Source organism: Neoarius graeffei, chromosome 16 (assembly GCF_027579695.1).
Source record: "Neoarius graeffei isolate fNeoGra1 chromosome 16, fNeoGra1.pri, whole genome shotgun sequence".
NCBI lineage: Eukaryota > Metazoa > Chordata > Actinopteri > Siluriformes > Ariidae > Neoarius > Neoarius graeffei.
In genome coordinates this window covers 10,473,693-10,496,048 of record NC_083584.1, presented here as the reverse complement: position 1 = coordinate 10,496,048, position 22,356 = coordinate 10,473,693, and the positions used below count along the sequence as shown (strand labels likewise).

Here is a 22,356-nt window from a genome sequence, read left to right as displayed (position 1 = left end):
GCAGCACTCCACAAATCAGGCCTTTATGGTAGAGTGGCCAGACGGAAGCCACTCCTTAGTAAAAGGCATGTGACAACCTGCTTGGAGTTTGCCAAAAGGCACCTAGATGACTCTCAAACCATGAAAAACAAGATTCTCTGGTCTGATGAAACCAAACTTGAACTTTTTGGCCTGAATACCAAGTGTCTCATCTGGAGGAAACCAGGCACTGCTCATCACCTGGCTAATGCCATCTCTACAGTGAAGCATGGCGGTGGCAGCATCATGATGTGGGGATGTTTTTCAGCAGCGGGAACAGGGCGACTAGTCCTGATAGAGGGAAAGATGAATGCAGCTAAGTACACTGAGATCCTTGAAGAAAACCTGCTCCAGAGCGCTCTGGAGCTCAGACTGGGGCGAAGGTTTATCTTCCAACATGACAATGACCTGAAGCACACAGCCAAGAGAACAAAAGAGTGGTTTCAGAGAAAGTTTGTGAATGTCCTTGAGTGGCCCAGCCAGAGCCCAGACCTGAATCCAATTGAACGTCTGTGGAAGGAGCTGAAAATGGCTGTCCCAATGCTCCCCATCCAACCTGATGGAGCTTGCAAGGATATGCCAAGAGGAATGGGCAAAAATGCCCAGAAACAAGTGTGCCAAGCTCATAGCTTCTTTCCCAAGACACCTTGTAGCTGTAATTGCTGCCAAAGGTGCATCAACCAAATATTTGGCTAAGGGTGTGTACAGATATCTCATCTCATCTCATTATCTCTAGCCGCTTTATCCTTCTACAGGGTCGCAGGCAAGCTGGAGCCTATCCCAGCTGACTATGGGCGAAAGGCGGGGTACACCCTGGACAAGTCGCCAGGTCATCACAGGGCTGACACATAGACACAGACAACCATTCACACTCACATTCACACCTACGGTCAATTTAGAGTCACCAGTTAACCTAACCTGCATGTCTTTGGACTGTGGGGGAAACCGGAGCACCCGGAGGAAACCCACGCGGACACGGGGAGAACATGCAAACTCCGCACAGAAAGGCCCTCGCCGGCCACGGGGCTCGAACCCGGACCTTCTTGCTGTGAGGCGACAGTGCTAACCACTACACCACCGTGCCGCCGTGTACAGATATGTAACCCCTAAATAACCTATTTTTGTCAGTAAAATAAAATTGTTTTTTTTTTTGTGGTCCGGTTTCCATCAAATCCTGCGTTCTGATTGGCTGCCGAGCAGGTCTGTATCCTACGATACGGACCCCAGTTACGGACCCCGGTTATGGACCTCTGGCAACTCGCTTGTTGACAACAACAAACATAGTAGCATTTTTTGTCAACATTTATCGTTTTTTTATAAGATTTATTTATAAGATTATCAAACAGCTTATTAATTTTTTGCCAGCATTTCTCAGGAGAATAGCATTAATTTTACAGCATGCATAGCGATAATGACAGTCTTCACAGCGAAAGCGAGTTTTACTACCCTGAGGAAGAAGAAATAAAAGAAAACATTTCAGGAGAAAGCTAAAAACCTCTAACTGTTGCTAACGCCGAGCAAAAACATGGCTGAATCCTGAATGACTCAATTTTGTATAAATAGGGGACTACATAGGCGGCAAAATGTACCGGTAGTTTTGTTTTCCTGCCATGGAAGTGCACTTGTATACCGAGGAGGAAGCCATTTGCATTACAGCCGTGAATGAGGATTCAAAATGGCGGCTCGGCTCGGTTTTCCCTTTCGGGCGCTCTCGTTTTCTGTTAGAATTTGGTAAAGAAAAAAATACATATATTTTTTACCAGCTTAAGGTCGGTCCGTATGGTGAAATACCGTGACCTCGGCCTTGAATACTGACCTCGGCCCAGAGGGCCTCGCTCAGTACTTTCAAGACCTCAGTCATGGTATTTCACCATACGGACCTCCCAGCTGGTAAATAACATCTATATATTTTTCTAAAAACCTGCTTTCACTTTGTCATTATGGGCTATTTTGTATAGAATTTTATGACAAAAAAATGAACTCAATCTATCGTAGAATAAGTCTGTAATGTAATAAAACATGGAGAAGGTGAAAGGGGTGTGCAGACTTTCCAGCTTGACTGTATGCTTCGCTGCATCATACACAACACAGACACTGAGAGAACGTAGTTGCAGCTCAGCAAAATGAGCACAGCACAGAGAGCAGAGGGGGAATAAACAACAGCAGCAGTCAAGCCTAAAGTAAGCCCAATAAATAGGTTGAATAAATACTGAACAATAAAAATGCAATGCTATTTGTTACTATTTAACATCTGTATGACAACTGGGATGAATGAGTTCTTATATTTATTTAGCCTACAGTTTGGTACCTGAATCTTCAACCTGAGGGTAGCATAGCAAATTCCTGATTCAGGATGTGAGTCGGGTCGTCCAGAATCTTCAGTGCCTCCATGAGCACTGACTTTTCATACAGTGACTGCAGGTAACACTGATCTTGATGCCCTACAATTTTCAAAGCTATTTTAACCAAAGGCCCAGCTTGGACTTTAACTCTAAACTGAAAGATTGTCATACCAGGTTTGCGTACCATACCGTATCACACTCTTTAAAATCATTTGAAAAAATAAAAACAGAATTTTGCTATTGACACCATACAGTCTAACCCTGTGTCTGAAATCGCTCACTCATTCACTACTCCCTACTCCCTATATAGGGAATTACTATATAGAGGACTATATAGTGAGCTCATTGGTAAAAAAAAAAAAGCTTTCAGACGCTAATTGTGTTTTCTTTCTCTCCCCCCCCAATCTGTCCCTCTGAGTTACATGTTGGTCCTGGGATTGAGATACTGGCCTCTTCTGCCCCTCAGACCTGCTTGATCCATCCTGGTGCCCTGTGTCTGGTCGGAGTTTTATCGCACCACTCCTGTGAAGGACGGCCCCATGAGGACAGTTGAGGGTTATACCTGTTAAAACTGTTAATATTATAGTCAGGCTGTTGTTGCCCAAATGAGGATGGGTTCCCTTTTGAGTCTGGTTCCTCTCGAGGTTTCTTCCTCATGTTGTCTGAGGGAGTTTTTCCTTGCCACCGTTGCCACAGGCTTGCTCATTGGGGATAGATTAGGGATAAAATTAGCTCATGTTTTAAGTCGTTCAAATTCTGTAAAGCTGCTTTGCGACAATGTTTATTGTTAAAAGCGCTATACAAATAAACTTGACTTGACTTGACTAGTCCGTCGCGCTGGCATTTACGTCATTACTGTCGCACAATTAAAACGTGCCAGATCAGTCGGCTGGTGGGTTTTCAAAATAATAAACACATGCATGTATTTTTGTGGGCGGCACGGTGGTGTAGTGGTTAGCGCTGTCGCCTCACAGCAAGAAGGTCTGAGTTCGAGCCCCGTGGCCGATGAGGGCCTTTCTGTGCGGAGTTTGCATGTTCTCCCCGTGTCCGCGTGGGTTTCCTCCGGGTGCTCCGGTTTCCCCCACAGTCCAAAGACATGCAGGTTAGGTTAACTGGTGACTCTAAATTGAGCGTAGGTGTGAATGTGAGTGTGAATGGTTGTCTGTGTCTGTGTGTCAGCCCTGTGATGACCTGGCGACTTGTCCAGGGTGTACCCCGCCTTTCGCCCGTAGTCAGCTGGGATAGGCTCCAGCTTGCCTGCGACCCTGTAGAACAGGATAAAGCGGCTACAGATGATGAAATGAGATGAGATTTCCTACATTAATAAATTCAAAGTACCTGCATCTTTCAGTTCTTTTTTTTAAATCAAGGCTGAATACTTTCTTCTTTGCCGCTGCCTTTTATTAAATCAAATTTGAGACTTTTAATTTGATTTCTTTCAGCGCGACCGCAATGCATGATGGGATATATTGCTTTGGTTAGTGATCGTCGTTGTACACTACTTTTCGCGATGCATTGTGGGATACTTTGAGTGCACTATACGGTATAGGGTGTAAATAATCCTCACTAAAGTTTCAGAAAGCACTACAAAATGGCGTCCTCGCCCTATATAGTGAGTAGGGAGCGATTTCAGACACAAGGCATGTCTTCTTAAGAAATACATCCTCTGTTGAAGCTTAGTCCAAAGCCTTTCAACATGAATGTGCCAGGTGAGTGAACAGACAATAAACACACCCAGATACTTATATGAAGTAACCTGACGTGTAGGTATGTTGTATGTTGTGTCTGAGCACTGGACTAGGTTCACAGATTGATCTTGGGTCAAATACCATTTCTTCTGTTTTATTAATGTTAACGACAAGATGGTGAGCATCACACCAGTCTGCAAACTGCTTAATTTCAGAATGGTAAGAGGCTACATCTTGATCTCTGTGTAGTAAGCCAAGAATGGCGGTATCGTCAGAAAATTGAACAATGTACAGTGGTGCTTGAAAGTTTGTGAACCCTTTAAAAATTTCTATATTTTTGCATAAATATGACCTAAAACATCATCAGATTGTCACACAAGTCCTAAAAATAGGTAAAGAGAACCCAGTTAAACAAATAAGACAAAAATATTATACTTGGTCATTTATTTATTGAGGAAAATGATCCAATATTACATATCTGTGAGTGGCAAAAGTATGTGAACCTCTAGGATTAATAGTTAATTTGAAGGTGAAATTAGAGTCAGGTGATTTCAATTGATGGGATGACAATCAGGTGTGAGTGGGCACCCTGTTTTATTTAAAGAACAGGGATCTATCAAAGTCTGATCTTCACAACACATGTTTGTGGAAGTGTATAATAGTACGAACAAAGGAGATTTCTGAGGACCTCAGAAACAGCATTGTTGATGCTCATCAGGATGGAAAAGGTTACAAAAGCATCTCTAAAGAGTTTGGACTCCACCAATCCACAGTCAGACAGATTGTGTACAAATGGAGGAAATTCAAGACCATTGTTACCCTCCCCAGGAGTGGTCAACCAACAAAGATCACTCCAAGAGCAAGGCGTGTAATAGTTGGCGAGGTCACAAAGGACCCCAGGGTAACTTCTAAGCAACTGAAGGCCTCTCTCACATTGGTTAATATTAATGTTCATGAGTCCACCATCAGGAGAACACTGAACAACAATGGTGTGCATGGCAGGCTTGCAAGGAGAAAGTCACTGCTCTCCAAAAAGAACATTGCTGCTCGTCTGCAGTTTGCTAAATATCACGTGGACAAGCCAGACAGCTATTGGAAAAATGTTTTGTGAAGGATGAGACCAAAATAGAACATTTTGGTTGAAATGAGAAGCCTCATGTTTGGAGAAAGGAAAACACTGCATTCCAGCATAAGAACCTTATCCCATCTGTGAAACATGGTGGTGGTAGTATCATGGTTTGGGCCTGTTTTGTTGCATCTGGGCCAGGACGGCTTGCCATCATTGATGGAACAATTAATTCTGAATTATACCAGCGAATTCTAAAGGAAAATGTCAGGACATCTGTCCATGAACTGAATCTCAAGAGAAGGTGGGTCATGCAGCAAGACAACGACCCTAAGCACACAAGTCGTTCTACCAAAGAATGATTAAACAAGAATACAGTTAATGTTTTGGAATGGCCAAGTCAAAGTCCTGACCTTAATCCAATCGAAATGTTGTGGAAGGACCTGAAGCGAGCAGTTCATGTGAGGAAACCCACCAGCATCCCAGAGTTGAAGCTGTTCTGTATGGAGGAACGGGCTAAAATTCCTCCAAGCCGGTGTGCAGGACTGATCAACAGTTACCGCAAACGTTTAGTTGCAGTTATTGCTGCACAAGGGGGTCACACCAGATACTGAAAGCAAAGGTTCACATACTTTTGCCACTCACAGATATGTAATATTGGATCATTTTCCTCAATAAATAAATGACCAAGTATAATATTTTTGTCTCATTTGTTTAACGGGGTTCTCTTTATCTACTTTTAGGACTTGTGTGAAAATCTGATGTTGTTTTAGGTCATTTTTATGCAGAAATATAGAAAATTCTAAAGGGTTCACAAACTTTCAAGCACCACTGTAGTCTTGTGGGTGTTTACTCACACACCCATTGGTATAAATAGTGAACAGGACAGGGGAGCTCACACACCCCTGTGGAGCCCCTGTGCTGATACCATTTAGCAATAAAAGAGCTTACACCCATCTTTTTCAGTGTCTCCAGTAGTAGAAAGGGCTGAGTAATATTAAACACCGAACTAAAATCTATAAAAAGTAAACATGCATCGGCCTTAGCGTCTTCAATGTGTTTTAGGACTATGTGGGTGATGCTACTTATAGCATCATCGGTACTCCTACCCCGTTTGGAGGCAAACAGCCAGGGGTCTAAATCCTGGTTTACCTCCGTTTTTAAAAAAGACACCATATATTTCTCAAAATATTTCATTACAATAGATGTCAGTGCTACAGGCCTAAAGTCATTGTTCTCCATGGGACAAGGCTTCTTAGGGACTGGAGTGATGATGGTCTTTTTCCATAGGGCTGGGACAGTGTGTGAGTCAAGTGATCACTGAAAGAGAGGACACCAGGCTGGGACAAGCTCCTCTGCACAAGTTTTTAAAAGGCGGGCAGAGATCCTATCTGGACCCCTTGCTTTCCTGGTACACAGCTTCTGGAACAGTGACTGTACCCTTAACCAGTCTACTTCATGCCCTATGTTCATGTCAGTGCTTAAGGACTTTAAGACAGTGATGCATTCATTGCTGAAGTCCTGAGTCTGAAACCTGAGATAAAAGTCATTCAGTTCATTGGCTTTCAGCTGATCATCTGAAGTAACTATATGCCCTTTGCTTGAAACCATATTCGCGATGGCCTTCAAGGAGTCCCAGAGTTTTCTAGAGCCCATGGCGGTGAAGTGGCTCTCAATTAAGTCCTTTTGATGTCTCCTGGCCTTTTTAAGCAGTTGATTCAGTTTCTTTTGTACCGCTTTTAACCCAGCCTGATCTTTGTTTCTGAACGCTGCCTTTTTCCAGTTAATGCAATCCTTTATGTTCTTAGTTACATAAGGCTTATTATTAGGGTAGACCGCAATTTCTCTTTTGGTAAGGACACTGTCTAGAAAATAATTTATGTAGTCCGTGATTGTATCTGTAGTCACATCAATGTTCATGCCATGAAAAACATTCCAGTCTGTGCACAAGAAACATCCTTTAAATGTTTCTATCCCATCATCAGACCACACAGTTACTGTTTTCACTTGTGACTTACAGCATGGTTTTATCTGTGGGAGTTAAGTGAATAGCATTGTGGTCTGAGTTAGACAGAGAGGGTTTGGGTTTGGCGACGTAGGCATTTTTGATGTTACCATAGCACTTATCAGGAGTCTTATAGACTGTTTAGACTTGCGTCACAAATCTCCCATGATGCTCTCTGACTTTGTTGCGTCTGCCATCTTTATGGGATAGCATCCATGGTGACTGAGGAGAGTACAACCCCGATTCCAAAAAAGTTGGGACAAAATACAAATTGTAAATAAAAACGGAATGCAATAATTTACAAATCTCAAAAACTGACATTGTATTCCCAATAGAACATAGACAACATATCAAATGTTGAAAGTGAGACATTTTGAAATTTCATGCCAAATATTGGCTCATTTGAAATTTCATGACAGCAACACATCTCAAAAAAAGTTGGGACAGGGGCAATAAGAGGCTGGAAAAGTTAAAGGTACAAAAAAGGAACAGCTGGAGGACCAAATTGCAACTCATTAGGTCAATTGGCAATAGGTCATTAACATGACTGGGTATAAAAAGAGCATCTTGGAGTGGCAGCGGCTCTCAGAAGTAAAGCTGGGAAGAGGATCACCAATCCCCCTAATTCTGCGCCGACAAATAGTGGAGCAATATCAGAAAGGAGTTCGACAGTGTAAAATTGCAAAGAGTTTGAACATATCATCATCTACAGTGCATAATATCATCAAAAGATTCAGAGAATCCGGAAGAATCTCTGTGCGTAAGGGTCAAGGCCGGAAAACCATACTGGGTGCCCGTGATCTTCGGGCCCTTAGATGGCACTGCATCACATACAGGCATGCTTCTGTATTGGAAATCACAAAATGGGCTCAGGAATATTTCCAGAGAACATTATCTGTGAACACAATTCACCGTGCCATCCGCCGTTGCCAACTAAAACTCTATAGTTCAAAGAAGAAGCCGTATCTAAACGTGATCCAGAAGTGCAGACGTCTTCTCTGGGCCAAGGCTCATTTAAAATGGACTGTGGCAAAGTGGAAAACTGTTCTGTGGTCAGACGAATCAAAATTTGAAGTTCTTTATGGAAATCAGGGACGCCGTGTCATTCGGACTAAAGAGGAGAAGGACGACCCAAGTTGTTATCAGCGCTCAGTTCAGAAGCCTGCATCTCTGATGGTATGGGGTTGCATTAGTGCGTGTGGCATGGGCAGCTTACACATCTGGAAAGACACTATCAATGCTGAAAGGTATATCCAGGTTCTAGAGCAACATATGCTCCCATCCAGACGACGTCTCTTTCAGGGAAGACCTTGCATTTTCCAACATGGCAATGCCAAACCCCATACTGCATCAATTACAGCATCATGGCTGCGTAGAAGAAGGGTCCGGGTACTGAACTGGCCAGCCTGCAGTCCAGATCTTTCACCCATAGAAAACATTTGGCGCATCATAAAACGGAAGATACGACAAAAAAAAGACCTACGACAGTTGAGCAACTAGAATCCTACATTAGACAAGAATGGGTTAACATTCCTATCCCTAAACTTGAGCAACTTGTCTCCTCAGTCCCCAGACGTTTACAGACTGTTGTAAAGAGAAAAGGGGATGTCTCACAGTGGTAAACATGGCCTTGTCCCAACTTTTTTGAGATGTGTTGTTGTCATGAAATTTAAAATCACCTAATTTTTCTCTTTAAATGATACATTTTCTCAGTTTAAACATTTGATATGTCATCTATGTTCTATTCTGATTAAAATATGGAATTTTGAAACTTCCACATCATTCCATTCCGTTTTTATTTACAATTTGTACTTTGTCCCAACTTTTTTGGAATCGGGGTTGTACATTGGCGAACTGTAATTTTTTGCAAATATATCATGAATTGAGTAATATTGACAATGTTCAGGGGTGGATCCGTACAGCAATGTTGTAGAGTATGAAGACGATGTACGGATGTGGCCGAGTGTGAATTACACAGGCATTGTGAATTACCTGGTGTTAACTACTAGCTTCGTCACTGAGAAGCAGATGAAAGCATATAAAAGTTTTGTGCAAGTTTACTGTAAGGATCTAGTTGGTTCCTGATGTGGGCAAATGTTACACAAAACACACACACAAAAAAATAAACCTAATTATTGATGTCTTCTAAGGCAATATTTTACCGAGCTCAACTACCTACATTTTACTGGGGTTTTGTGCGATGCATTTGTAACCGCAATATATAAATTGGAGTAGCGCTTACATGTATATCACTTACAGTATGCCACATCTTTATATTTTGTCTATGGTTCACAGAAATGGTAGAAATATAAGCTTACCCTTTACGAAATGGTCTGCACATACTCATATATATTTGCAGCTGGTCTCTTTTATGTCCGATCTGTTCAGATTTGCAAGCCACTGTCTTTGTTGTCTACGGGTTAGAGCTTTCATTTGGGGTCTTTCTTGCATTTTAACAGTGGGTAAACTAAACAATCTGACTCCAGCCTTAGCAGAATTATTTGAGCAGCCGATAATTGCACAAATTTGCAACATTTCATATTAAGCTACAGTGGTGCTTTAAAGTTTGTGAACCCTTTAGAATTTTCTATATTCCTGCATAAATATGACCTAAAACATCATCAGATTTTCACACAAGTCCTAAAAGTAGATAAAGAGAACCCAGTTAAACAAATGAGACAAAAATATTATACTTGGTCATTTATTTATTGAGGAAAATGATCCAATATTACATATCTGTGAGTGGCAAAAGTATGTGAACCTCTAGGATTAGCAGTTAATTTGAAGGTGAAATTAGAGTCAGGTGTTTTCAATCAATGGGATGACAATCAGGTGTGAGTGGGCACCCTGTTTTATTTAAAGAACAGGGATCTATCAAAGTCTGATCTTCACAGCACATGTTTGTGGAAGTGTATCATGGCACGAACAAAGGAGATTTCTGAGGACCTTAGAAAAAGCATTGTTGATGCTCATCTGGATGGAAAAGGTTACAAAACCATCTCTAAAGAGTTTGGACTCCACCAATCCACAGTCAGACAGATTGTGTACAAATGGAGGAAATTCAAGACCATTGTTACCCTCCCCAGGAGTGGTCGACCAACAAAGATCACTCCAAGAGCAAGGCATGTAATAGTCGGCGAGGTCACAAAGGACCCCAGCATAACTTCTAAGCAACTGAAGGCCTTTCTCACATTGGCTAATGTTAATGTTTATGAGTCCACCATCAGGAAAACACTGAACAACAATGGTGTGCATGGCAGGGTTGCAAGGAGAAAGCCACTGCTCTCCAAAAAGAACATTGCTGCTTGTCTGCAGTTTGCTAAAGATCACATGGACAAGCCAGAAGGCTATTGGAAAAAATGTTTTGTGGACAGATGAGACCAAAATAGAACTTTTTGGTTTAAATGAGAAGCGTTATGTTTGGAGAAAGGAAAACACTTCATTCCAGCATAAGAACCTTATCCCATCTGTGAAACATGGTGGTGGTAGTGTCATGGTTTAGGCCTGTTTTGCTGCATCTGGGCCAGGACGGCTTGCCATCATTGATGGAACAATGAATTCTGAATTATACCAGTGAACTCTAAAGGAAAATCTCAGGACGTTTAGGACTTGTGTGAAAATCTGATGATGTTTTAGGTCATATTTATGCAGAAATAGAGAAAATTCTAAAGGGTTCACAAATTTCAACCACCACTGTACTTGTTGCTACTCATGTTATTCTACAGGGATGGTGGAAACAGCTGAATCAGAGAGGGTCATGAGATGTGACATCATGTGCAAACGGTCTATTCTCGTGTGTGCTGTTATTAATGTTTAGTTTGAACCCAGAGAGCGCTAGTTCGAGTTTGCAATGGTTAAAGTTGTCCATAACAAAAACAGGTGAGCCCAGTGAACGCTGTAGTTCTTGATGTACACGGTCTGCTACGTGAGTTGCGGCTGTAGCTGCATTCCCGCTGGGAGGAACGTAAACAACGCACACAGCCACACTTCCGAACTTCCTTGGGAGGTAAAACAGTCTCCAAGTCAAGTGCAAAATCTCAACATCGGGGCAGCAGAATGTTTCCCTGTGTACTGTTTGCACCAATTGTTACTTACATACACAGGCATGCCACCACTTCTACTTTTCCCGGCTTGTTCAGTCCTGTCTGCCCGGACAACAGAAAACCCCTCAGTGTCAACCAGAGAGTTTTGGATATCCTGTTATAGCCAAGATTCTGTGATTACCATCAGACTTAAGGTGTGATACTCGAAGCATGTCCTGGTGTTAAACTGAAGTTCATCTCTTTTAGCTCAAAGTGATCTTGCATTGCATACCATCATTGAAGGTAGCGGAGGTCTGTTGCCTCTCTGTCGCAGACGTTGCTGTACTCCACCTTGCCTGCTCCTTTTCTTTGACCGCCTGCTGCACACTGGCTGCAGTCTCACGCTATCTGGTAAATCCACAGGAGAGAGACTGGCCGTTCGGAGTGCGTCCCGGGTGTAGGTAACAGGTAGCTGGGCCTCCACGCCCACAGATTGAGTTTGGCATAGTACACAGAGTCCGACGATGATCAGCACGAAATGTGCGTAATGGATTAATCTTACCATGTTGACTTCCACACATTCACACAATGCAACAACACATTCACAGACAATTCTGCATACAAACAAACAAACAAACAAACAAAAGGATAACAGCAGTAGACAGCGAGCCTGGGTCGCAGGCAGAGCAGCACCACTAGAAGTTATTGACTATATGTACTGTACTATATATGGTGTGTACTTGAATGCACCACTAAGAGCCTATCATTGCCCATACACTTTATCATATAAACCGATCTAGATGCACCAACAATTTTTAAGCACATATCACGTGACCGCGCTTCTCCGAAGTGCAGATCGCATAACGCAGTAAGAAAAGGCTGAACAGCTAGCTGGCTTACACTGATTTCACCAGACAGACCATGACATTTAGACCAGACAGGCCTCCTAATACCAAAATCTCCCAGTTTCATCCATAGATCTTCAGATAAGGGTTGTTTTGGTTGAGTTTTCCCAACTGATTTCAGAGAAGCACTTGAGTAATTCACCTAAGTTTAGATTATCAGTTTCCAAAACACAAGTAATATGTTTTACAAAAAGGCATGAAATCTCTCCTATTTCTATAAAATGATATGGTCATCCTCTTGAGCAAGACAAGGTAGTAAGATTTGTAGGAGTTTGGTTTGATGAAAAGCTAACATGGAAGATTCACTTGGATAAGGTAAAAAATAAATGCAAAAAAAATACTCAATATTCTCTGGTGTTTGACAGGACAAACTTGGGGAGCAAGTAAAGCGTCCTTAAAAAACATATATTGGGCTCTTATAAGATCTGTGTTGGATTATGGATGGCAGGGCTGCAAGGAGAAAGCCACTGCTCTCCAAAATGAACATTGCTACTCATCTGCAGTTTGCTAAAGATCACGTGGACAAGCCAGAAGGCTATTGGAAAAATGTTTTGTGGACGGATGAGACCAAAATAGAACTTTTTGGTTTAAATGAGAAGCGTTATGTTTGGAGAAAGGAAAACACTGCATTCCAGCATAAGAACCTTATCCCATCTGTGAAACATGGTGGTGGTAGTATCATGGTTTGGGCCTGTTTTGCTGCATCTGGGCCAGGACGGCTTGCCATCATTGATGGAACAATGAATTCTGAATTTTGCCAGTGAATTCTAAAGGAAAATGTCAGGACATCTGTCCATGAACTGAATCTCAAGAGAAGGTGGGTCATGCAGCAAGACAACGACCCTAAGCACACAAGTCATTCTACCAAAGAATGGTTAAAGAAGAATAAAGTGAATGTTTTGGAATGGCCAAGTCAAAGTCCTGACCTTAATCCAATGGAAATGCTGTGGAAGGACCTGAAGCGAGCAGTTCATGTGAGGAAACCCACCAACATCCCAGAGTTGAAGTTGTTCTGTACGGAGGAATGGGCTAAAATTCCTCCAAGCCGGTGTGCAGGACTGATTAACAGTTACTGCAAACATTTAGTTGCAGTTATTGCTGTACAAGGGGGTCACACCAGATACTGAAAGCAAAGGTTCACATACTTTTGCCACTCACAGATATGTAATATTGGATCATTTTCCTCAACAAATAAATGACCAAGTATAATATTTTTGTCTCATTTGTTTAACTGGGTTCTCTTTATCTACTTTTAGGACTTGTGTGAAAATCTGATGATGTTTTAGGCCATATTTATGCAGAAATATAGAAAATTCTAAAGGGTTTATAAACTTTCAAGCACCACTGTGTTTGTTTTTTCTCCCTGATATCTCCTGTTTCACACTCCAGCCCAGTCGGTGGCAGTAATGCACCTTTAAATTGGTTTGCCAACTGCCATAAAACCTTGAAGAAAAAGAAGAAGTAGTTCGCCCAGGTTAGGTTAGATGAACTAGCGGAGCCAAGATGGCTGCCACGTTGGCGAGAGGAATCCATGCACAAAGGACGTCCAAAGTGCTGCGAGAAGGTGATAATTTGAGGCAAAACGTGGAAAGCAGCTAGCATGAGAGCTTCCTTATACATCGGATTTGACCGCATATTGATAGTCAAGGTAGAAAAACAAGCAATTAATAATAGTACAGACTTTTAACGGAGCATGCAAACACCGTGACAGGTATGAAAGGCACCACTGATGTTATAGCTGCGATAAACAAACAGTCTCTCTCTCTCTCTCTCTCTCACACACACACACACACACACACACACAGAGTACAGCCTGTCAATTTACTGAGAAAACAGAAGAAACAGAAAACACTACCAAGACCATAACTGGTATATAAACATCTCCACACACAAAAAAACAAAACAAAAAAAACTTTCCCACATCAATGATTATAAAAATTATTTTCTTCAACAACAACACCTTTGAAAATCTGCTCATTATGACTCTTCGATTCTGTCGAACGTCCCTATGCGTAAGCTGTTACCATGGAAACAATAACATATCACACCGAGCGCAGTAGTAGTATAATGTGTTCCATGTTACCTGTGCTCATATGCAAAAATAACACACACCTTATATTATGTGACCAATCACATTCGAGCATTCAGCAGAAAATTAATCAACACCAATCAGAATCCAGATTTCAAACGCATTGTGGCGGAGTAAACAAGAGGGATGACGGACCTTTTGGGCCACCTGGTTGACCCAGGGAGAGGTGCAGTTACTGAGATCAGGACCTCGGGGGTTCCACTGTACTGGAGAGGACAGACACTGGTAAGAAGCGATGCCTAAAATCAGAGAGAGAGAGAGAGAGAGAGAGATTGTTAAAGAGCTATTAAGGCACAAACTAGCCTCAGACCAGCCTCACACTGTTTTACAGCCCAATAAATACAAGCAAATGAGCTCATTAGACAAAGTTAAAACAATTATTTGGAACACAACGACTGTAAAACTTAAAATATGAATCTGTTGAACACATTTGGAACATGACGGATACAAAGCCTCCGCTGGTGCTCCCCAACCATTGAATAGTCCAAAATAAAAAGACCATAAAACAGAAAAGCTGAGCTTAGAGCTTCTTGTATTTATTGGATAGCATTTAAAAGCACAGTAGAAACTCACTCAAGCTACAAAAACAAACAGTGGAGAACCGGAAGTGCTAAAGAAGGCAACTGGACTTGCTTGAAATCCTTGAAGATGTTTTACCTCTCATCCAAAAGCCTTCTTCAGTTCTGTCTGACTCGTGAGGAGTTCCAGGTATTTATCCTCTAGTGGACCAAAAGCAACCCTAAGGAGAGTTGTTGAGGTCACATGGGTCGTTGACCCTCTCAGTCATCCTGTAGGTTGTTATACCAGTCAGTGAGCCTAACAACCTACAGGATGGCTGAGAGGGTCAATGACCCATGTGACCTCAACGACTCTCCTTAGGGTTGCTTTTGGTCCACTAGAGGATAAATACCTGGAACTCCTCACTAGTCAGACAGAACTGAAGAAGCCTTTCAGATGAGAGGTGAAATGTCTTCAAGGATTTCAAGAAAGTCCAGTTGCCTTCTTTAGCCCCTACGGATTACGATGACCTGGATGACCGAGAACCTTCACTGACAAACACTGGAGAAATCAGGAGTGATAACGAGTCTACAAGTGACTCCAACAGTCCAATCATTCTTACAATCCATCTATACTCACATTTCCACAGTTCTACATTTTCACAATGATTAGTAACTTGTTTAATTTGTGTTTATACACCAGTTAGTTCTGGTCTACCAAACTGATTGATCAAGCGCCAATTCCAATTGCAGCAATAGTTCATTACAGTGAAACCAGAAAGGATTGAGGCAAAGTGAGAGTGGCAGACATACGACTATGTCCATTGTTTGACATTTGGAATGGGGAGAGGGGACTAATCCCAATTTATCCAGACCAGGATGTCCCAGCACTCCATTATAGTCAGAGTCCATGGATTTCACCAAATTATTGGCTCTCTGGGAGGGTTAGTGGGTCAAACAAAAAAAAAAAAAGTCAAAGTCCTTCCCGTGCCAGGACCTGGTCTTCCCAGGCAGTCTCCCATCCCAGGACTACCCAGGCACTGGAGGCGTACTGGGTGGCGCCAATCTCTGCTTCTATAGCCCTCTCGCCTATATAGCTAGGGTTACAGTGGGGGGGGGGGGGGGTCCTCTGGTAACCACCAGAGTTTGACTCCCCACTCACATCTGTGTTGCAGCGCACCTTGCCCGACGGCAGTAGGTACCATTTTTATGATGGTCTTTGGTATGACCCAACCATATGTAGAACTCACGATCTCCCAATTGAGAGGTGGACATGCTAAACATGTTTACCACTAGGCCAACTCGCAGTGGGGTTAGTGGGAATCTGGAGGAATTTACAGCATATTCCCGGTTACCTATAATCACTCTGAGACTACATCGGTATTTCTGCAGTGAGCTGTTTCAGAAAAAAACTGACATCAGCAAAATTTTGTTTGTGACCCAACATGAAAAACACCCACTGTTCCACTTTTGCTCCCATAGAGATAAATTATGTTATTCTGTCTTGGTATATTCTGAGACCTTTATTAAAATGGTTCCTACACTTACTATGGGCTGTGTGTGTGTTACCATAGCAACACTGTACAGCTGTGGCTTCTTTGGGAACAAATTCTATTGACGGAGCAAAAATAATCTAAATATTCACCCACAATGTACAGTGGTGCTTGAAAGTTTGTGAACCCTTTAGAATTTTCTATATTTCTGAATAAATATGACCTAAAACATCATCAGATTTTCACACAAGTCCTAAAAGTAGATAAAGAGAACCCAGTTAAACAAATGAGACAAAAATATTATACTTGGTCATTTATTTATTGAGGAAAATGATCCAATATTACATATCTGTGAGTGGCAAAAGTATGTGAACCTTTGCTTTCAGTATCTGGTGTGTCCCCCTTGTGCAGCAATAACTGCAACTAAACGTTTCCGGTAACTGTTGATCAGTCCTGCACACCGGCTTGGTGGAATTTTAGCCCATTCCTCTGTAAAGAACAGCTTCAACTCTGGGATGTTGGTGGGTTTCCTCACCTGAACTGCTCACTTCAGGTCCTTCCACAACATTTCAATTGGATTAAGGTCAGGACTTTGACTTGGCCATTCCAAAACATTAACTTTATTCTTCTTTAACCATTCTTTGGTAGAACGACTTGTGTGCTTAGGGTCATTGTCTTGCTGCATGACCCACCTTCTCTTGAGATTCAGTTCATGGACAGATGTCCTGACATTTTCCTTTAGAGTTCACTGGTATAATTCAGAATTCATTGTTCCATCAATGGTGGCAAGCCGTCCTGGCCCAGATGCAGTAAAACAGGCCCAAACCATGATACTACCACCACCATGTTTCACAGATGGGATAAGGTTCTTATGCTGGAATGCAGTGTTTTCCTTTCTCCAAACAAAACGCTTCTCATTTAAACCAAAAAGTTCTATTTTGGTCTCATCTGTCCACAAAACATTTTTCCAATAGCCTTTTGGCTTGTCCACATGATCTTTAGCAAACTGCAGATGAGCAGCAATGTTCATTTTGGAGAGCAGTGGCTTTCTCCTTGCAACCCTGCCATGCACACCATTGTTGTTCAGTGTTCTCCTGATGGTGGACTCATGAACATTAACATTAGCCAATGTGAGAGAGGCCTTCAGTTGCTTAGAAGTTACCGTGGGGTCCTTTGTGACCTCACCGACTATTACACGCCTTGGTCTTGGAGTGATCTTTGTTGGTCGACCACTCCTGGGGAGGGTAACAATGGTCTTGAATTTCCTCCATTTGTACACAACCTGTCTGACTGTGGATTGGTGGAGTCCAAACTCTTTAGAGATGGTTTTATAACCTTTTCCAGCCTGATGAGCATCAACAACGGTTTTTCTGAGGTCCTCAGAAATCTCCTTTTTCATGCCATGATACACTTCCACAAACATGTGTTGTGAAGACCAGACTTTGATAGATCCCTGTTCTTTAAATAAAACAGGGTGCCCACTCACACCTGATTGTCATCCCATTGATTGAAAACATCTGACTCTAATTTCACCTTCGAATTAACTGCTAATCCTAGAGGTTCACATACTTTTGCCACTCACAGATATGTACAACCCTGATTCCAAAAAAGTTGGGACAAAGTACAAATTGTAAATAAAAATGGAATGCAATGATGTGGAAGTTTCAAAATTCCATATTTTATTCAGAATAGAACATAGATGACACATCAAATGTTTAAACTGAGAAAATGTATCATTTAAAGAGAAAAATTAGGTGATTTTAAATTTCATAACACCACATCTCAAAAAAGTTGGGACAAGGCCATGTTTACCACTGTGAGACATCCCCTTTTCTCTTTACAACAGTCTGTAAACGTCTGGGGACTGAGGAGACAAGTTGCTCAAGTTTAGGGATAGGAATGTTAACCCATTCTTGTCTAATGTAGGATTCTAGTTGCTCAACTGTCTTAGGTCTTTTTTGTCGTATCTTCCATTTTATGATGCGCCAAATGTTTTCTATGGGTGAAAGATCTGGACTGCAGGCTGGCCAGTTCAGTACCCGGACCCTTCTTCTACGCAGCCATGATGCTGTAATTGATGCAGTATGTGGTTTGGCATTGTCATGTTGGAAAATTCAAGGTCTTCCCTGAAAGAGACGTCGTCTGGATGGGAGCATATGTTGCTCTAGAACCTGGATATACCTTTCAGCATTGATGGTGTCTTTCCAGATGTGTAAGCGGCCCATGCCACATGCACTAATGCAGCCCCATGCCATCAGAGATGCAGGCTTCTGAACTGAGCGCTGATAACAACTCGGGTCGTCCTTCTCCTCTTTAGTCCGAATGACACGGCGTCCCTGATTTCCATAAAGAACTTCAAATTTTGATTCGTCTGACCACAGAACAGTTTTCCACTTTGCCACAGTCCATTTTAAATGAGCCTTGGCCCAGAGAAGACGTCTGCGCTTCTGGATCATGTTTAGATACGGCTTCTTCTTTGAACTACAGAGTTTTAGCTGGCAACGGCGGATGGCACGGTGAATTGTGTTCACAGATAATGTTCTCTGGAAATATTCCTGAGCCCATTTTGTGATTTCCAGTACAGAAGCATGCCTGTATGTGATGCAGTGCCGTCTAAGGGCCCGAAGATCACGGGCACCCAGTATGGTTTTCCGGCCTTGACCCTTACGCACAGAGATTCTTCCAGATTCTCTGAATCTTTTGATGATATTACGCACTGGAGATGATGATATGTTCAAACTCTTTGCAATTTTACACTGTCAAACTCCTTTCTGATATTGCTCCACTATTTGTCGGCGCAGAATTAGGGGGATTGGTGATCCTCTTCCCATCTTTACTTCTGAGAGCCGCTGCCACTCCAAGATGCTCTTTTTATACCCAGTCATGTTAATGACCTATTGCCAATTGACCTAATGATTTGCAATTTGGTCCTCCAGCTGTTCCTTTTTTGTACCTTTAACTTTTCCAGCCTCTTATTGCCCCTGTCCCAACTTTTTTTGAGATGTGTTGCTGTCATGAAATTTCAAATGAGCCAATATTTGGCATGAAATTTCAAAATGTCTCACTTTTGACATTTGATATGTTGTCTATGTTCTATTGTGAATACAATATCAGTTTTTGAGATTTGTAAATTATTGCATTCCGTTTTTATTTACAATTTGTACTTTGTCCCAACTTTTTTGGAATTGGGGTTGTAATATTGGATCATTTTCCTCCATAAATAAATGACCAAGTATAATATTTTTGTCTCATTTGTTTAACTGGGTTCTCTTTATCTACTTTTAGGACTTGTGTGAAAATCTGATGATGTTTTAGGTCATATTTATGCAGAAATATAGAAAATTCTAAAGGCTTCACAAACTTTCAAGCACCACTGTATCTGAAATGTTAGTTATTTGATATTAATTTCTTTCTATGAGAATACTGAAATAATATCAGACTCGCAGTACTGAACACGAGCACACCGTGCAGATAAATGTTCATGATAGCAGCACTCTTGCTCGTGCAATATTGCTTAATTAATTAGCTAGCTAAATATAGCTACTTCTGTTCTTATCAGAATAAAAAATAAATAAATAAAAGCAGGAGCTGTTGCTGCACACCGATAAGATTGTGTAGTTGCGGTTGTTGTTTCTTTGCTGTAGTTTACTGGTACTTAAAGGATCGAAGGATGCAAAAGAGCACGAGCGTAGCTTTGACTAAAGAATTAAAGAAATATTAAAATCAATCAGTAAATAAATGATTCTTCCTGTGTCCTGATTTTCTTACCCAGTGATCCTTTAGGGCAGGGCCGCTCCACCGTCTCGCCTCTCTGTGCGCTGGGCCACTGGACACCTCGTGCTACGCTCAGGTCACACCCCTCCTGCAGCTCTGGCTCCTGGGGTGGGCGTGGACGTGGGCGGTGACGGGTCACGGGAACTGTAGCGGTGATGGGGCGCAGTTCCGGGGCTTTGTTTATGGCACCGATGGGGTGAAAAGTGGCAGGCAGTGGGCGCATGGTGGACGGACTGGAGGTGGACGAGAACGAGCGTGACGACGTGGTGCTGGACGTTTGAGTGGTGACTAGCGGTCCTGAGAGAGAGAGAGAGAGAGAGAGATGGAGAAAGAGAATCAGAGGAAAGGATGTGGGTGGTGAACAACAGAAAGAACAAAGGGGAAGAGAAGCATTTGATGTCGCGCACAAGCCTGACTCCGAAAGTTGTTCAGACAGTAAATGAGCATCTGCATGATCTAATTTATTCACATCGCTGCTTTAAACCTGTCTCTCTGGAGCTGGAGAGAGAGAGCAGTGAAAACAGAAGAGGATAAATAATTGATCAGATATCAGATATTCCACAGTAATCCAAGAAAACCTTTAGTGACCGTCGGTAATTAAGGCTTGACGATGCTGTATTGGAAGTAAACATAAGAATGTTAACTACTACAGACAGAGAGATCGACCTGTCTGTCTCTTTCAGCCTGTCTATCTGCCTGTCTTGCAGCTCAGCCCCGAGTAATGACACCACACACAACAGCACTTGTGTTTCAAATAATAATAAACCTGCGTGTAGAGTGAATAATCACTGTGCATTAATTCGACTGGGTACAAAAACAATCTGTGTTTTGATTTGATTCATTTTGATTTGATTAATTTCAGTTCAGTTTGTGTCATTTCGATGCAATCAGTACTAGTATTAATACATTCAGGTTTATTAGTTTCCTTTCAGTTAATTTCATTACATTACAGTTCAACGCAATTCAGTTCAATGAAGTTCATTATGATTCGCTTTGATTCGGTTTCGTTCAATACTGTTATTGCGTTCTGTACGATTAGTTTCCATTCAGTTTTGCTCTTAAGTTCAGTGTTATTCATTTTAGTTAAGTGCAGCTATTAAGTTCAATATGATTCATTTCGTTTCAGTTCAGTTCAATTAATTATAGTTAGGTTCTTTCCAGATTGATTCAGTTCAGTTCACTGGAGAGTAATTTGATTCGGTTCAGTTGAGAGTAATTTGTTTCAGTTCAGTGGAGAGTAATTTGATTCAGTTCAGTGGAGAGTAATTTGATTCAGTTCAGTGGAGAGTAATTTGATTCAGTTCAGTGGAGAGTAATTTGATTCAGTTCACTGGAGAGTGATTTGATTCAGTTCACTGGAGAGTGATTTGATTCGGTTCAGTTGAGAGTAATTTGATTCGGTTCAGTGGAGAGTAATTTGATTCGGTTCAGTTGAGAGTAATTTGATTCGGTTCAGTTGAGAGTAATTTGATTCTGTTCAGTGGAGAGTAATTTGATTCAGTTCAGTGGAGAGTAATTTGATTCAGTTCAGTGGAGAGTAATTTGATTCAGTTCAGTGGAGAGTAATTTGATTCAGTTCACTGGAGAGTAATTTGATTCAGTTCAGTGGAGAGTAATTTGATTCAGTTCAGTGGAGAGTAATTTGATTCAGTTCACTGGAGAGTAATTGCATTCAGTTCAGTGGAGAGTAATTTGATTCAGTTCAGTGGAGAGTAATTGCATTCAGTTCAGTGGAGAGTAATTTGATTCAGTTCAGTGAAGAGTAATTTGATTCAGTTCAGTTCAATTGTGTTCAGTTCAGTTAGACTGGATTCATTTCAGTTAATTTCAGTTCAGTGTATTGTCATTGTGTTGGTCATATGAACTTTGGCTTCATCTCCAGGTTATTTTGTTCTTCAAAGTGAATTAAACTAAACTGAATTGAACTGTTTTTAAGTGACGTTAATTGACCTGCACTCCAAAAACTGACATCTTAGCAAATGAAAATATTTTGCAAATAGTTAGGATCGATCATTTCCTATTATAATATTAAACAAACCAAATTTAAGCGTATTAAACCCATTTCTGGATATTTTGTTTTACTAATTTTAAGCCTGAAATAGTTCTATTGGCAGAAACATTTTCTAATTTTAAGCATTTATTTATACAAACAAGCAAAATTACCTGCCAGCAGAATAACATTTAGAGCTTGAAATTAGTCTAGTAAATACGAGACAAGTCACCGCAAACATGAGCATTACTGCTGTATCACCTGCTATTGCTCATTTGCACGACTGTCATATACACATCATAAACTGCTGTTCTAGCACCTTCTCTGTTATTGTACTGTATTGCACTACTGCTATTTTGTACATTGTTTGATTTTAGTGTATTTTTTATCTATATTATCTATATTTATATATATTGCTTTTCTTAATTTTTTATCTATATTATCTATATTTATAAATATTTATAAAT

The 22,356-nt window shown here is 41.4% G+C and overlaps 1 protein-coding gene across 1 annotated transcript in view; it reads right to left on the bottom strand.

Moving 5' to 3' along the window:
* adgrl1a (adhesion G protein-coupled receptor L1a) overlaps nucleotides 1-22,356 on the bottom strand; it is a 370,320-nt gene that overhangs the window by 73,912 nt on the left and 274,052 nt on the right. Inside the window, exons 8-9 of the mRNA XM_060942476.1 lie at nucleotides 19,894-20,196; nucleotides 14,271-14,374 (exon numbers count right to left, since the gene is read on the bottom strand). Coding sequence (XP_060798459.1) covers nucleotides 14,271-14,374; nucleotides 19,894-20,196 — 407 coding nt within the window. The remainder of the gene's footprint in view (nucleotides 1-14,270; nucleotides 14,375-19,893; nucleotides 20,197-22,356) is intronic.